Raw genomic sequence first — 18760 nt, forward strand, 5'->3', positions numbered from 1 at the left:
AAGTACTAACGTCATTATGCTGCTTTTGGGACTGTTCATCTGTTTACGCTGTAATTTTGTGTGACTGAATGAAGAAAGCAATTGTAGATGTCCAAAAACAGTTGTCACTGGTGGCATTGTTGTGTTGCCAACCTTGTTTGTGAACACTAGCCCAAGTGTTTTTCCATTGTAAATAATTCCTGACTGTGAAAATGCAACACTCTTGATTTTGATATCCGAAAAAGAAGCATTCAGTTCATTTAAATACCCTCAGTATCCATGCAAACAGTAAATTTTGTGGTAGTTGCATACTCTCTTGTGCTGAAGTCTAGCCTGTGTAATGTTTTTAAACATTGTAATTTAGTCAGAGCTTCAGAAGTTTCCCCTTAGGAACTGTCAGACATCTAATGCGGGTTGGATGAACACGTTTAAGGTTAGTCCAAGGATGAAGTTTAAAAATTAGTTTTGGAAAAGGCTTTAAGACTATATATATTTTAAATATGTTTATTTGACAGATTGCTATTTGGTTAGATCTTTGAGCTGTTTGGAGCTACTGAAGAAAAAGGATGAATAAATTGCAATTAATTTATTAAACCACTGAGTACTTGTGTTTTTTTTACTGTTTTGTTTTGTTGTGAAGAAAAAATAATATGAGATTTTTCTGTTTTTTTGATGATGCATTAATCAAAAGTTACATTCAGTTAGTGCTGTTGAATCGATTATTTGCGATTAATCGCATCCAAAATGAAAGTCTTTGAGCTGATTGGAGCTACTGAAGAAAGAGTATTAATAAAATGCAATTAAATTATTAAAACACTAAGTACTACTTTTTTTTTTTTTTTTTTTTTTTGTGAAGAAAAACTAATGTAAGATTTTTTTTTTTTTTTTTTTTGATGATGCGTTAATCAAAAGTTACATTAAATTAGTGCTGTCAAATCAATTAATTACGATTAATCGCATCCAAAATAAAAGTATTTGAGCTGTTTGGAGCTACTGAAGAAAGAATGAATAAATTGCAATTATTTTATTAAAACATTGGGTACTTGTAAATTTTTACTCTTGTTTTCTTGTGAAGAAAAGAATATAATATTTTTTTCTTATTTTGATGATACATTAATCAAAAGTTACATTAAGTTAGTGCTGTTGCATTGATTATTTGCGATTAATCGCATCCAAAATGAGAGTCTTTGAGCTGTTTGGAGCTATTGAAGAAAGAGTATTAATAAATTGCAATTCATTTATTAAATCGCTGCATATTTGTCTTTTTTACTGTTTTTTTTTATTTGTTTTGTTTTGTTAAGAAAAGTATATATAAGATTTTTCTCTCTTTTTTGATGATGCATTATCAAAAGTTACATTAAATTAATGCTGCCAAACTGATTAATCGCAACCAAAAATAAAATGTTGTGTTTGCATAACATAAATACATGTGATGTGTATATTTATATAGAAATATACACACATGTATTTATTTAAGAAATAAATGTTATATATATATATATATATATATATATATACAATATAAATCATATATGTATACATATTTTTTTAATATATACATGTACATTTGTCTATTTATATATACATAAATATACACAGCACACACATTTTTTTATTTTGTAAAACTTATTTCGAATGCGATTAATAGCGATTAATCGATTTGACATTACATGTAAAATTAAAAAACATTTCTGTTTCAAATAAATGCAGTTCTTTGGAAGCTTCTTTTTTTTAAAAAATATATTCTTAAAAACATTTATATTTTATATATAGTTTTAATTAAACATTATCAATATATTAGTGTTATTTTCTAGTAATTTTATAATATTTAATAATATTATTTCACTTTTTGATCAAATGCATGCAGTCTTGGTGAGCATTAGACTTTTTCAAACACGTTTAAAAATCTTTTATATTTATATATTCTTTTACGACGGTTCTTATTTAACATCGCTCTTCAAAAATGTCAATGTCATTGGCTAGTGCACATATCAATAATCTTAGTCTTTTATGTTGATTGGCTCAGATGTATTTCTGGACATTAGAGCTGCAGTCTACAAACATAAAAGGGTTTCTCAAGATAATGGGACCATATAGACTTAGCACGCCTAATATGTAGCATCATATAGGATTCTATATGGTCAAAGGCAGCAGTGATTTCAGATTGCGGTGTACAGGATGCATCTGCGGCAGCAGGGACATTGTACATAGGCTGTGTGTCAAATCCTAGTGAGCAGCCTACGTAGAAAACGCTTTCTGAGCGCTTGTGCGCTTTTAACTCGATTGCGCCCTACGTTTTCCAAAACGCTTTCTAGGTAGGAAGCACACAAGGGTTTGAGACACCGCCGCAGAGGGACATGAGAAACGTGTGGCGCATCTGTGATGGTGATCATGAAGAAAGGTAGAGACGCCGCGGCTGAACATCGGATTCCTCTCACGGCAGACGGTTTGATCTCTCTGTGAAGGTATAGTGGGGTTTTTCTTTTGGTTTGATGATTAATATTTACTCGAGAGAGTGTACAGAAATGGACATTGTCGTTGAGACGCTTATATATCAAAATAAATCACTCATTCACCCGCGAGTTTCAATGAAATCGTTCGATTTTATACATCGCGGACTTTTTTAAATTAGCATTTTGTTTGTAAAAATACAAACACACGATAAATTTGAGCTTTGCTCACAATATATCAGATATTTAATGTAGGGTGTTATCTAAAATACCTAAATATTCTGTCAGTGTTGTTTTGTTTGCTTGAGTTTAACCGTAATATATCCCGTGTCTGAATGTTAGCCAATTTCAATTGTTTATCGACTGTCGATATTTGATATTCGTGTGAATTTTCCTATTGTTATTGATGTTTGTCATGGCAAACACACCAATAGGGGGCGCTATCGGCCTTGTCTTGATGGCCACGTCCTCCACCTCTATTAATTCAGTAATAATGGAAGCATGCTAAATTTATCTGTTATTTTACCTTTCAACATTGTCGTTTATCTAACCATAATGTGACACTGGCTGCGTCTGGAAAACCTAACGAGCTGCCTACCTAGACAGCATTAACAACGATGTCCAAAAATGCTGCTCGCTAGATTTTGAGAGACAGCCAGTGGTGTTATTATGTACCCTCAGTAGACATCATGTACAGATGATTTACTCTGAGCTTTGAGCCTCTTTACAATGCTGCCTTGTAGACCCAAAATCAAGCAGCATTGTACAGGGCTATGAAAGCACAGAGACACACTTCCATATCAGCCGGGCTGTTTGTGAAGGATTCCTGTCAGCCTCAAGTATATTTATGTGATTATTTTGTATCCATGCACTTGATTTACACTTCTTTTAATTATTAATCGATTGAAGCTTTGTTTAATCAACCCTGTAATTGAACTGAAAGGGATATCATTCGTGTACAGACATTAGGTCATCTTCCTTCAATGTCAAGCGATTTGATTCCAGCATAAGTTTTGAATAATTAAATATACTAGTACGTACGAAATCCTTAACTGGGTAGAAAATAATAAAACTCTTGAAAAAAAACATTAATTGAATGTTGTATTATATATATAAACAACCATAATATCTAGTATTATTATTATTATTTATATTAAAATTATGAGTTGTTTGAGGTTTATACTACAGTCTTCTTGGTAGGTCACCCGTTTTGATGTTTGCCAGATAATGCTTTGAATTTCGTCTCATGCTGAGATCACAGGGTTCAGAAAGATGATATGTCTCTCTGAACTACTAGTTAATTTACTTAATTGCTATATTTATTTACAGTGACAGACAGCCTCCATGCTGTCCGATTGGGTAATGTTGCCAGACATCTGTTGGCATGTGACAAAAAGCTGAATGGTGTAATAAATGATTGCTGTTACATAGCAAATATGGGACAAACTACTGTAGACATGTAATTGAGTTTTTTTAAAAAAAATGGTTTATTCACAAATAGCAGTTGTTTCTGCGTCTTTTGTTTTATACATGGCTTATGGGGGTGGTGGTGCTGAGAAGGGTTTTGCAGGCACTTGAAGAGGACCTTAGTGAGAACAGCTGGAGCAGGGCTGGAGACCGTTCTCGTTGCACGCTGTGCACTTCAGGGCTTTGAAGGAGTCGGTGAAGCAGTTGCGAAACACAGACATTTTGCTGCCATGGCACATAGGGCACGGGACAAAGGCAAATCCCCCACACGTCTGGCATGTGTCGGGGTGCTGAACTCTCTACCGTCAGACAGAGAGAGAGAGAAGGAGAAATGTGAGTGGATTTGAATGAAATACCTTACCTGTGTGCACATTCTTTTTGATATACAATCTGAGTGATGCTTTATTTATGTAATAAAAAAGACAAATGCAAGCTTGACTTTGTTATTTTGGGCTGTTCTGCACACTGTTTATGTAATGTTATGTAAATTACATTTATTTATTTTAAGCATTTGCAATTATTGATGGGACCCAATCTGTAAATTGTTAACCCTGTCTCACAGGAAGACGTAACTATTTTACAAAGTGGTGATTTGTAACTCTGGACCACAAAACCAGTCATGAGGGTCAATTTTTTTAAATTGAGATTTATACATCATATGAAAGCTGAATAAATAGGCTTTCCATTGATAGTTTGTTAGAATAGAACAATATTTGGCAGAGATACAAATATTTGAATATCTGGAATCTGAGGGTGCAAAAAAAATTAAAATACTGAGAAAATCACCTTTAAAGTTGTCCAAATGAAGGTTTTAGCAATGCATATTACTAATCAGAAATTAAGTTTTGATATATTTATGGTAGGAAATTTACAAAATATCTTAATGGAACATGATCTTTACTTAATATCCTAATGATTTTTGGCATAAAAGAAAATTTGATAATTTTGACCAATACAATGTATTTTTGGCTGTTGCTACAAATACATCCGTGCTGCTTATGACTGGTTTTGTGGTCCAGGGTCACACTTAGTATGAAGGTATACAATGTGAATCGTACAAAAGTGATTTTAAGGAAAAACATGTATGAAGGTCCACCTCTAACCATTTGAGATTGTATGAATTTATATGAATTTGCCAAACATAAAACAATTACAAATTTGCCATTAAATTGTGTTGAAATTGGTGACATTCACTATGAGAAACCACTGTATAGCAAAGTGTGAAAATGCATAAATGTAATGTAAATAATATTAATCACTGAAATTTAATGTAGTCCATGTGTGAAGAACTAAAATGAACTGTAATAATAAACCTTTCTTCTCATTAGTGGTTCTGTTTTCTTTTACAGAATAAACTATGACAATAAACCAGATTTGACTTTGACTTGAGAAGTTGGAACCAAAAAATAAACTACAATGCTTAAAGGAGAAGTCCACTTCCAAAGCAAAGATTCTCATATAATGTACTCACCCCCTTGTCATCCAAGATGTGCATGTCTTTCTTTCTTCAGTCGTAAAGAAATTATGTTTTTTTGAGGAAAACATTTTTGCATTTTTCCCCATATAATGAGCTGCTATGGTGCCCCAATTTTGAACTTCCAAAAGGCAGTTTAAATGCGGCTTCAAACGATCCCAAATGCGGTTGTAAACAATCCCAAACGTAAATGTATTTTCTCCCTCAACTTCAGAAATCATTTCAAAATCATCCTACATTGCTGTAGAAGTACTGCCCCGGTCTTAGCAAAGTGAACATGCAAAGAAAATCAAACACACTTAACAAAAAAAGTAAAACAGTGATATAGGGCGACTTTGAAGTTGAGGGAGAACATGAGATGGGAGTTTTTCGACATACCAGGCAGAGTAAGACGAGACGAGCATTTGGCATTAAAAAGTATATAAATTGTATTATTTTTATTAAAAAGTTTTTGGCTGGGATCGTTTGAAGCAAATCAAAATCAGGGCACCATACCAGTCCATTATATGGAGAAAAATGCAGAAATGTTTTCCTCAAAAAACATAATTTCTTTACGACTGAAGAAAGAAAGACATGAACATCTTGGATGACAAGGGGGTGAGTACATTATATGAGAATCTATGTTTTGGAAGTGGACTTCTCCTTAAAGAAATGTTCACTCAGAATTGTTCTTCTATGGCACTGCTGCAAAAACCAGCTTTGGATTTTTATTTTAGTGTAAAATATCAATATTTACCTCTATTTTGGTGAGGAGATCCTGAAGCTCCCCTAGTTCATTCATTGCGAGTATTTTCTCTGCACCCTGAATGAGCAAAACATGCAAATCATTATTGATAGTTCAAGCATTATCATAACAACGTTCAATATGGCATGAATTTTGAAAACAGATGTCGAGCATTAGTGTAAACACTGACCCCTAGGTAGTGTCCATCAATGAAGACCACTGGCAGTGAGGGAGGTTCACACACTCGTTTGCAGCGTGTCTCCAGTTCCTTCCCATATTCACTATCCAAAGCAATGTTCTTCTCTATGAACTTCACCCTGTGGTTCTGAAAGATCTTCCGGACCAACTCACATCGCTCAAATGTAGTCCTGACCACTCGAAAACTGGTGGTGTAGATTACAATTCGCCCAAACTCTAGAGTCAGTTCTGGCTGAGAGGGCCAAAGAAAACATAGAAGTCTGGCATTAGATGAGAGAGGCTCTTTTTCACAGTATTCAATCTAACCATGACACATCTTGCTTGCTTCCAAGGGTAAGCTAAGGAACTGGCAACAAAATAAAATAATAAATCAGTTCAGTATCCTTCATGGTTTGAACTGTAACTGAAAAGCAAAATAAAACTATTTTAGCTTTCCAAGTCTGTGTTTGCAGCAGCTTTCGCAGGTAACATGAGGCAGCAGGCAGCATCTATTGATTTTATGAGTCACTGTTCTTGAGCTTGACCTTCAGCACCCTTTCTTAGAAGAGCAGCGCTCATGAAGTGTGAAGGTGTTTCTCTTTGCAAAGAACAAAAATAGACTCAACCTTCACACATTTTGATGTGAGACTAGAGGATGGACTTGGAACTGTCTAATGCAACATTATGGTTTGGTTGATTCAGTCTTACAAGCAAAATTGTACTAATCTTCAAATTCCAGTAAGAATACAACTGCAAGTCTAGTGCAAATACTGTAGCATTGTAAGTCAGACATTAACATGAGTCAGCTGTTAAGATTATACTATGAAGCGCCAATAAAACCTGCAGTAATGCAGTTATGGTGCACTTATTGCCAGACTCATGAGTTTCACCTGACATCAGCTCATAAAAAGTTTATATATTCCTATATTGACATACTGAACCATGCTGACAAAAGGTGGTGATGGCTTGTTCTGTTTAGCCATCGTTGGATAAACAACTCATTCAGTACTGTAGGAGCACAAAATACAGGGCGTTGGAGAGACATTTTGGGACCATTTGGATGTCATTGCATTAGATAACAAAATGTCAAACTAAAAGTGTCATCTTCAGAAAAAAAAAATAATGCTAGAACCAATCTCAGAACTGACACCTTTGCAGATACCCACTCAGCAGGTAATGGTGATTACAGAGATTTTCACTAACAATCTGGCAAAATTCTCCCATCACAGGTATTTTTCTTTAATGCCAAAAATCATAAGATTCCATGTTCCATGATCCATACCATTTCCGACCATAAATATATAAATTAGTAATATGCATTGCTAATAAGAACTTCTTTTGGACAGCTTTTCTCAATATTTTGATTTTTTTTTTTTTGCACCCTCAGATTCCTAATTTTCAAAAAGTTGTATCTCGGACAAATATTATCCTATCCTAACAAGCGATAAATCAATGGAAAGCTTTCAGCTTTTAGGGGATGTATAAATCACCCTAATGACTGGTTTTGTAGTCCAGGGTCACATATAATATAATACTACCAAAAAATTATAATTTTAACATTTGTCTCTATATCAAAATCCCAGATGGCCAGACAATGACTCATCTTTTATAAATCGTTAAAATATTTGTGTCTGGTCAGCAGGCTGGTTTTAGAGGGGTTTTGGCCACTTCCTTAGCTGGTCAGGCTAGGAGACCAGCTGGAACAACCAGCTAAAACCAGCCTAGCCAGGCTGGGAGACCATCTAAAACCAGCTACTTCCAGTTTAAACCAACTAAGACCAGCCAACCAGCTTAGGTTGGTTTTAGCGTTTTTTTTTTCAGCAGGGTGAGATGCTGTGAGCACGGAGACTGTAGTGTACACCGTAGGGTTTGTAAATGTTTAGCTTAAATGTGTAATATGAATAAATAGTGCTCATAAACAGCTGTTGAGTAGTATACTTCAGTGAAATGAGTAGGGGCTTGGACCCGGAAACAGCATCTGTTATGTCATGGGTTAACAAGCAGATAGAACTTTTGGTCTTTAATAATGTTCTCAAAATGTTAGCACAAAAATGTTGTTTATAATCAGTCATGGAATGTTTTTTCAGAAGTGCTTCATTTGGTGTTAGTCAAATGATTTTTTAAAGGGATAGTTGACCCAAAAATGAAAATTCAGTCATTAATTACCTTTGTTCACCTTTGGAACACAAATTAAGACATTTTTGATGAAATCCGAGAGCTTTCTGACCCTCCATAGACAGCAATGGAAGTATGTTCAAGTACATTGTTAAAATAGTCCATGTGACTTCAGCGGTTCAACCAGAATGTCATGAAGCAACGAGAATACTTTTTGTGCTCAAAGAAAACAAAAATAATGACTTAATTCAACAATTTTTTCTCTCCTGTGTCAGCCTTCAACGCATGTTCACAAGAGTACCGTGATCCTGCTGACGCAGGAGCCGGTGTTCTGACGTACAGGAGAACCCGGATGCGCCTTGTTTACAAGCAGTGTAAGACAGGTGGTGTACATAAAAGTCTTCGTAAACATGTCTGAAGATTTCGACAGAGAGCGTGACTTGCAATTTTTTTTAACAAAAACAGAATTTTTCCCTTCCTTTTTAAAAAAGGTTCCAAGTATACACTACAACATATTAAATTATTCGCGTTTACACACATCTGCGAAAACTGCCAAAAACACTGTATTGCATATGCCGAGCCAGTAGTTGGCGCACTGTTTGTTCGCGCTTGCCTTTAAAATCTACACGTACTGCTCATGTCTACATACCTAACACTTACTACGCACACACATAACATCACCATTTTCAAAACTTCCCATACTGGGTGTTTACGTGGAAACGACAACAGTGACGTTTTCAAAAACTTGCTGTCCCCAACTTCTGTCCCCAAAACGCTGTTGTCGTGTAAACGGACAGGCAAAAGCATAAATAGTTTACAGTTTCTGGATGAAAACTTTGTAGTGTAAACGGCCCCTAAGAGAAACGGAGGTTCTACGCCAGAACACTGGCTCCTGCGTCAGCAGCATCACACGCATACATCGTGAAACTCTCGTGTGCATTAGACATGAAGGAGAAGAAATTGTTAAAGACCCCCTGTAGTCAAAATTGTTATCCCTTAAAACTGATATCTGAACATCAAAATGACATATTTAAATGTTTTTTTCTTGTGAAAATAATTTTCTAATGCCTTAGAAAGCTTGAATGTAACTCCACCCCCTGCCTCATTTACTATACGCGGAACTATGAATATGCAAATTAGCAAATTTTGCACCGTTATACTGTTACTTTTTCAGGTTAGCGGTTAGCGCCTAGCGGTTGTGCTCTATTTAATGCTCTATATACTCTATTAAATGCTTTATTTAATATTTGGTTTTGTGCTAATAATCCTATTAGTATATTTTGCATGCTAATGAAAGGAATCTATCCTTTGATGTGATTGGTTACTTAAGTTTGTGACGTAGTAAAAAAACTACAGGGGGGCTTTAAATAAAGTTGTTTTTGTTTTCTTTGTGCACAAAAAGTATTCTCGTAGCATCATAAAAAAACGGTTGAACCACTGATGTCATATGGACTATTTTAACAATGTCCTTACTATCTTTCTGTACCTTGAACATGGTAGTTGTGTTGCTGTCTATGCAGGGTCAGAAAGCTCTCGGATATCATCAAAAATATCTTAATTTGTGTTTCGAAGATGAAACTTTGCATTCGCTTTGCATTTGCAAGTTGTCCGCATGAATGCAAAGCATTGAAATATAATTATTCCTCCTGTCTCAGTCTCCTTGCCCATTATGGGCTCTGTAGTTGTTTGACAGACATCATGTATTACATTATTTAAATAATGACCTTATATGTAGTAGCTTTTATTGGTCCGTCTAATCCCTATTTACCCTCTGTTAAAAAAGGTATAGAATTACATCTGATATCAGACAAAAGCTGTCAGCAACTTTTCCCGTGCTCAACTACAAAGCAGAGGTCCTGGGAATACATTAAGATGATTAGCTTAGCCAAAACACTTAAAGAAATGCATCATTAATCTTTAATCGTACAGTGATCTTGCTCAGCGGGACAGCTCATTTGTCTGGCCAAAGCCTGAGAGAAGAGAACATGCTCTGTAACCAATAGCGGCTGAGGAAAGAGGCTCTGACCCTGTTAAGGACACAAAGCTTCTGAGCAGCTGTCAATATTAAAGAAAGTCTGAAAATATTGTCAACCACTGACAAGATTTTAGATGAAAAAACTGACACTCAGACTTACCCCATTGTTTTTAGCCAAGTTATCAAAGCGTATTTGGCCAGCACTGACTTTGTGCTTGACTCCTCGAACCGTCCCATTTTTGCTGAGGATGTTCACTCGTTTGGTACTCAACACCTTGTCTCTTCCTCCTGCAAACATCAGCAAGTCGTCAGGCTCACTTCCACTGTCATCCAACTCCGAGCCCAAGAATCCACACAGGTGTCCGTTCACCTCCCCGCTGGTGGATGGAGTGCTGGCCCGGTCCGCCTCGGAGCTGCTGGTGCAGTCTGAATCCAGGGAATCCGACGGCCCTTCATCCTTAAACATCTCTTTTAAAACCCGCCCGCTGTTCCCCGAGGCCACCCGGAATCTCACCCTCTTCTGCCTCTTTCCGTCCTCCGGTGTCAACAAAGCCTCCTCCATTGTGTCGACTTACATGGTCCAAAAATGAAAAGGTGATTTTAATCCCTCAGTATCATCGGTGGATGGAAATATTTAGCCCCGGTTTTGCTCCATGATTCCCCTGGAGCCCATGCACGGCGAACAGACCCGGAAAGAGGTCGATCTGCGAGTTACCATCAGCTTCGCCACCAGTGTTCCTGTACATGTTAATTATGCATGTGGTCTTGCCATGGTTACTGAGAAAACCGACCATGAAGAAACTGATAGTCTTTTTAATAATTTATCATGCCATAGATTTTTCTTTTTTTTTCTGTGAATAGCCTTGACTCATAGACTGAAAGTTTGTAAAAGAAAGTTCTTTGCAACCTTTAGCTTTAAAAAAAATAAAAAGACATTTCTGTCATTGTTCACTTATACTCATTTTCTAAACCTGTATGAATAAAACATTACTGACTTTCATTGTACTGAAAAAGTTCCATGGTAGAAAGTGCACATGTTTGACTTGAGGGTTAGTACTTTTTTTTTTTTATTTGATCTGCTCCTTCAACATTTGTTTTGCTAAGTTTGTTAGCTGAGAAAGTATTTTACATGCATATAATTTGAGAAGGACATTGATTTGCCATTGATTTTCACCAGCTAGAAGTTCTGGCAAATCTTTTATGGTTGTTAGACTTAGAGAGACCTTTTCTATTTAATTAGCTACTGTGGCTCTCAATGCATCAGAGTTTCTTAATGCACTGCCATTTTATGCCACTTAGAAGATTGCACTAGGTCTGCATGCATATAACTGCTGTGCTTGAGCATGAGAGGAAATGGAGCTCAGCTGTCATTGGGTGGCATTTTCACACATCCGCCCTCAAGTGGGGCTGCAGGTAGCACTGCAGCTGCTTTGTGGCTAAAACAGCACTGCAGAAGTGGGCTGAGCTATATTGCATGCCAGCGAGCTCAATAGGCCTCTACTCACATGCATAACGGTTAATGGAAATTTAATACATTATACAGTAATTAGAACAAAGCCATTTATAGGCAGATTGTCACATTCTGCACAGTCTGTACTACAGAAAGAGTCTTTTTAAGTGAGAACTTTTACAGAAAACAAAAGTGGCAGATCTATGTTCCATGTTAAAGTTTTGTGGAGTTCTGTTAGCTATGAAACCTTTCCAACAATGACTGTATGATTTTGAGGTCCATCTTTTCACACTGAGGACAACTGAGGGACTCAGTTTACAGAGGGTTCAAATGCTCACTGATGCTCCAGAAGGAAAAAACATGCATTAAGAGCAGGGGGTAAAAACTTTTGAACAGAATGGTGATGTGTAATTTTTTTCTTATTTTGCCTAAATGTCATATTTTTTTCATTCAGTACTGCCTTGGCTACAAAATATAGTTACATGTTTCCCAGAGGACAAAATAAGTCAAATTTATCCTTATCTTCAAATTCCAAAAGTTTTCACCCCCTTGCTCTTAATGCATCATGTTTCCTTCTGAAGCATCAGTAAGTGTTTGAACCATCTTTAATAGTTGCATATGAGTCCCTCAGTTGTCCTCAGTGTGAAAAAATGGATTTCAAAATCATACAGTCATTGTTGGAAGGGTTCAAATACAAAAAAAAGAAAAAAAATGAAAACCAAAGAATTTGTGGGACCTGAAGGATTCTTCTGAAGAACAGCAGGCAGTTTAACTGTTCAGGACAAACAAGGGACTCATGAACAACCATCATTAAACAAAAAAATAATTCAGGTATCACATCACGTATTCAGAATTAAGGGGATGTAAACTTTCAAATGGGGAAATTTTTATAAATTCAACTATTATTTTCTCCCTGTTTTTATGTGAAATATCTTATTCAGGTCAGAACTAAATAAACAATAACATGCATTTTGTATTCCTCTTATTTGTGTAAAATAATTAACATTTTGCACATTCTGAAAGGGGGGATGTGAACTGTAAACTTGTAATCTATTAGCTACATACATCATAAACCCGTCTTTTTAGACAAGTACCAAATATGGGTTTCATGTTATAAAATATTTTAATACGGCTGAATTTGTATTTAACTTGATTCTAATTTAATGAAAACATTGTAAGTTTAAATCAAATCGCTTTCATTTTCACGGTTAACATGATTCAAACAGCGAATACATTATAGAGAGAAAGCCAGCAAAAAGCATTTACATTATCAAAGAACATTATTACTGACTTAACTCTTTAAAAAAAACTCTGGTTCGAACCAGTGAAGCTCTTTATACACTGCTTGATGAATGAATATCTTACTTGCATCGTATGTACATCTGCATTTTGCTGTTTATGATGAGAGAATTCACCAGAGTGCACAATTCAGTCAAAACGTTAAAAACGTCTAACCGATGATTCATCTGAACGCTTCTAATTGGCCATTCCATTCAGAAAATCAACAGAATCGTGTGTGATTGGTTATAATATGCAGCGTTGTTACAACACCTAAAAGAAATCTGTACAAAATGAACAGGTCCAAATTTAATGCCGCGGTCGACACGTTTCATTTCATTTTAATTTTGTTTGCGAGAGCCCTAATGGGTTTAGTTTAATTATGCAGGGGCACTGTTGTAGAAACCCCTCTTAGGCTAAGCTTTCCCCAGTCATAAACACGCTCCACCTATGCTTCAAAGACAAAACATCCCACCCAAACTTCCTCCTTCATCATGAAGTAGCCTATAAACACAAAAAACTGCGCTCATTAACCATTTTCATGGATCTTAAGTGCTGATTACTAATATCATATTCTTTCTTAAACATTATTACCACAAAATGACAAAGTTTCATTACAAAATGATGGCAAATCTCTGGCCTCTTTGTGCCCTCTCATGTAGCATGCTGAACTGTTAGTTCTTCCCTCAGCCACTCCCCTAAAGGAGTTATCAGAGTTGAACACACAGTCATATCAGATGCTCTTTGCATTTCAAACAGTAGCATAAGAAGAACCGAAAAGCTTAACACAAAGTCTCAGCATAATTTAGAGGCTGCGAATCATCCGGTGAGTTACTGCATCCAGTGATTTGATGGAGTCTGATGAATATTGGGCTACATTTCACTTTGAAGTTTAACAAATCATCTGTTTTCAGCCACATGCCAATATACCCTGACAGCAGCGGCTATTTTATTTCGGGGCTTTTTCAATTTCCTCAAGATCACAGACTATGGTGAACCATGACCTGGAAAGCCCATCTAAAGCAGCTCTGCCAATGATAATTTAAATCCACCCTCATAAATGTTATAATGCGTCTCTATCATTTCCATGTCAGGGTTTTTAAATCACACCCCTGCTTCTCTGCTCTGGCTCTCAGGCAGATCTTTCACTAAATGATGTCACGTCAGAGCTTGTGACTGTCAGTGTCAGTGATCGGCGCTCAAGGCTGACTGTGTCTATTCTTAATGTTCCTGGATCAACATCCTTGTTGGAATGAAACAATGCTAATAAACCGGTCAGGCTGGTTATGATTAAAAGTCATGTTTTGCATAGGATTGTTTGACAGGAATTTTGCTACAGGATTAACAAGGGTCACTGAAATAAGAACATGTACTTGACAAAATCATTTAGTTTATAGAAAGGTCTCTTGTTTATGTTAAGTGTTAAAATCAATTCCACTTTGCACATTTTTTAAAAAGTTAAAATAATTTGGTAATTATCTGTACAATTTATTAAACTGTCATAACCATCACAGCAAGCATTTTAGAGAATAATAATCTTCAAGAAAGCAATATTTATGCGTGATTTATAAATATTAAGTCAAGGATCACCACGAATCATAGAGATGATTGACCCAACCATCCTATCATATAAAGAACAAAGCAGATTAATGTAACTGCATGTTGTTTACAGTGACTTAAGGAATTAATTTGGTCTAAATCCCATGATTAAATGAAGTATTGCAGGTGATTTATACATATGGTTCAATGAACAAAATAAATGAACTTCAGAGCTTAACAGTGAAATTCATTACCTGTGGCTCGGCATTTTATAAGAGGATTATGGAGAACTGTATGACTGATAAAGAAGTGGTAAATATGGTTTAATATTATATAATTGAAAAGGTGTTGAAAATGCGAGGGTTTCACTGATAGTCCTACTCCACCAGGGGGCAGAGTCTGATCTTACTGATCAATGAATTGCAACAGTCTATAGATCAGATTGTTTCCTCATTTAAATGTGCACTCGGTGTTTTTTTGTCCATAAATAAATCCATAATATTTTTTTAAAAATACTTTTATAATCCTGTAAACTCACAAAGGATGAAATATTCAGTCATATTAGTAGATCACAAAAAGTGATACTAGACAAGACACTGAAAACAATGGTAACCTAAACATCTAAATTTTATTTAAAATAAAGTTGAACCGGTGTATTTGTAGCAATAGCCAACAATACATTGTATGGGTCAAAAAAAAAAAAAGCCAAAAATCATTAGGATATTAAGTAAAGATCACTGATCTTTTTTATATTTTTTAAATTTCCTACCGTAAATACATCAAAACTTAATTTTTGATTAGTAAAATGCATTGCTAAGAACTTCATTTGGACAACTTTAAAGGTTATTTTCTCAATATTTAGATTTTTGTTTGCACCTTCACATTCCAGATTTTCAAATAGCTGTATCTCGGCAATTGTCCTATCCTAACAAACCATACATCAATGGAAAGCTTATTTATTCAGCTTAATAATTCAGATAAATCAAGAAATTGACCCTTATGACTGGTTTTGTGGTCCTGGGTCACATATATCTATGTATTAAAAAAAAGATTTGTCAATCAATATCTGTTAAGCCCACTGTCTTTTTTCACCCATGCTTTAGTATCCCAGAATCCTATTGTTAGCAGATCCATCAATTCTAAGGGCTCTTTCTGATTGTATCGGTTGATAGGCTGCCAGCGCCTGCCCAGGACAGATGGTGCCATCCGACTGTTGACTGACAGGTGTTGCTGTTGGTACTCTTCATGACCCTTCCTTCTGAGTCTTTCGTCTTAAGCACAACCCCTTTTTTTATTCTAGTCCAGTCCATTATTAACTCTTATTGATGCCATCCATTTAAACCTATAATCTCATCTTAAATGCAAACACTCTTCCCAGAAGAATCAACATGCTATTTATAAATACATGCATGGGTACTGTTGAATATTTCATGGTCCCAAGCACATGCAGTGAGTCTAATCTGTCAATAAGTCTAGATCACACTCATAGCCTGCAGTGATCTTGTGTGGCCTGAGTGTTCTGATGCTACAGGCCAGCTCATTTATGACAGAGTTGGCCTCTGACCACTGCTTTGAGCACAAAAGGTTCTAGACCCTATTCAGTGGGAAGTGATACGTCACTCTGTGGCTTTATAGCAAGAACTTTGAACTTTTGTGCATGCTGGAGATATGAATGAGTCATGATGTGCTGAACATTACACATATATATATATATATATATATATTGTAAATATATCAAAACTTAATTTTTGATTAGTAATATGCATTGCTAAGAACTTAATTTGCACAACTTTAAAGGCGATTTTCTCAATATTTAGATTTTTTTCACCTTCAGATTACAGATTAACTTTTTTAATTTAATTACAAGTATATAAAAAGTATAACCACATATGAACAGTTAAACAGTTAACAAAAATAAATAAATAAATAAATTTAATAGGGAAAATAAATTGTATTACACAAATTCATAAAAGGAAATAGATGTTGGTACAGTCTAAATAGCTTTTTTGTCTTTCACAATATAACGTTTTTTTGTTTTGTTTTTTTTAATATTTCTTACTATAAATACTAAAAAACAATACTAAAAGTTCTATTGTGGATGAAATTACAATAATATAAAGCCAGAATATGAACTGAACAGGACACTGTCCTACAGTTTAAAGAAATATGTCATTCCAGAATGACAATTCTGTCATTATTTACTCTATTCCAAGCCTTTTTAAGTCTAAATGTATGTGACGAATTTACAAGGAAATGCATAATGCCGGAAGGTGAAATAAGTCTATGTAAAAGCAATATTAATTAAAGCTGCAAGCAACGTTGAAAGGGCCCTCACACCCGGGCTCACCACCACCTGGTAGCTTTAGGAAAACAGCAAACAGTGGGCAATATGCATTTAAAGTGGTAAATATGGAAGGAATATGTCAAAGTCATTTATATGCCAAACTTCCTGCTAACAGGTGGTGGCGCTATGACTATAACTGGATATTGGCATGTAGATCTGTAGGCCAGCACTTTTTTCAAACATATGAAGTTTGGTGCAGACTGAACATGATATGTTTGAGTTAGTGCAAAGCATGACTTTGTCACACCACAGAAAATGTGTTATTAACGACCCAGCCAAATTTGAATGATTAAAAAAACAAGTAAATAAAATGAGTTATCCAAATCTTGAAAAAAACAAGCAGTATTCATTTTTTTTCCACGTAAAAGTATTATGTGTGTGTATATATATATATATATATATATATATTTATGGGCGTGGCTTTGCTGCTTGATATTACAAAAAGGTGTGTGTCATAATATTTTGTTTTAACGTATTATCTTAAATATGAACACACTGGTTTGTAGTGCAAAGAGTGGATAATAAACCGGAAGTCTCACCCATAAGCTTACTTCGGCATTGAAGAAAAAGGTAGATAATAGTGGCAATAAGAATCATCCATATGACTCGTGCTCTATTCTGGTTTATGAAGTCTAAATTTATGTAAGGAATACATAATCCCAGAAAGTAAAATATTAAATGACAAAATTGGAAGTTGCATTTGGGTTCATTTTAGATTAGCTGTATCATTTCTATAAATCTACAGTGTTAATACTAATTTGTATGTACTATATGCAGCGTTTATACCGTTTTATTCCCCAAATGTTCGCCTGATCATTTTTGATCAGCACAGATGGAGAGTGGGAGTTTGTGGGAGGTTGGACGTTCATGTGTGTTCACCAGAATTCATATAAAAAGATTGATCTATTTATATCTGTCTGTGAATGAGAGCGCGTGTCTGTGTGTGTATTGAGAGGATGAGTCATTATTTAGACTGATATGTGCTCAAAGATAAAACCACCGCACACATAATCAAAGAGGCAGGCATCTTGTCACTGTTGCTAGGCAACCACAGGAGCAAAAGACCCAAATCCTTGTGCAGGCGGGTGGATACCGACTAGCTTGAAAGAAAACCCAAAAAGCTTTTTTGTGGGTTACAATTTCATGTCTTACATTATTAATACAATACAATGAAAAATATTAAGATAATGTACAAAATGGAAGACTTTTTATTCAGACTTTTAGGCAGTTACATAAAAAAGACTGAAATATGTCAATATGTTTATGATGTTCATTATGTTGCATTTTATTCATTTATCTAATTATAACAACAGCAGTAATACTAAAACAACAGGAATGGAAAACTGCATCCATCAACATGTGGCTTGTTGAGTGCAAACCCTCAGCATATCAGCAAAGCCATAATGTTTTCCGGCTGAAGGGTAATATGAGAGGCAATTGCAAAGTCGTGATTGCTTCAGGGCCTAAAATAAAGAAATAGTGGGCTGTCATTGTCTCTGCAATCCCCCTTCGAAACAATGAGAGTAACTGCAGCGAGGGAATCTCCAGCAGACCTTCTGTAACATTGAGAGCCTATTAGGGGAAAATATTTCGGTTTAGTTTTTATTTAGGATAGCACAAATCATACTTTGTATATCTGGATACCTGTTTTAATTTGATGGTACTAAATTTTGTTTCTATAAGAAACTGTGGTTTTTAGAGTGTGAATGACTTGACTGTACGCAATATACTGTGACTAGACCCCCCTCTGCGCTCTTAGTTGGTACGGTCCAATTTGTGAAGCGGCAG

The 18760-nt window shown here is 35.5% G+C and overlaps 1 protein-coding gene across 1 annotated transcript; it reads right to left on the reverse strand.

The window, feature by feature from the left end:
• Positions 1-4015: 4015 nt before the first annotated feature.
• grxcr1a (glutaredoxin and cysteine rich domain containing 1 a) lies at positions 4016-11070 on the reverse strand. The gene is made up of 4 exons (XM_051126992.1): positions 10522-11070; positions 6285-6524; positions 6107-6172; positions 4016-4195 (listed from the first exon to the last, which is right to left on the reverse strand). The coding sequence occupies exons 1-4, from the start codon at positions 10921-10923 to the stop codon at positions 4016-4018; spliced, it is 888 nt and encodes a 295-aa protein (XP_050982949.1). The 5' UTR covers positions 10924-11070.
• Positions 11071-18760: the final 7690 nt, after the last annotated feature.

This window comes from Labeo rohita, chromosome 14 (assembly GCF_022985175.1).
Source record: "Labeo rohita strain BAU-BD-2019 chromosome 14, IGBB_LRoh.1.0, whole genome shotgun sequence".
Lineage (NCBI taxonomy): Eukaryota > Metazoa > Chordata > Actinopteri > Cypriniformes > Cyprinidae > Labeo > Labeo rohita.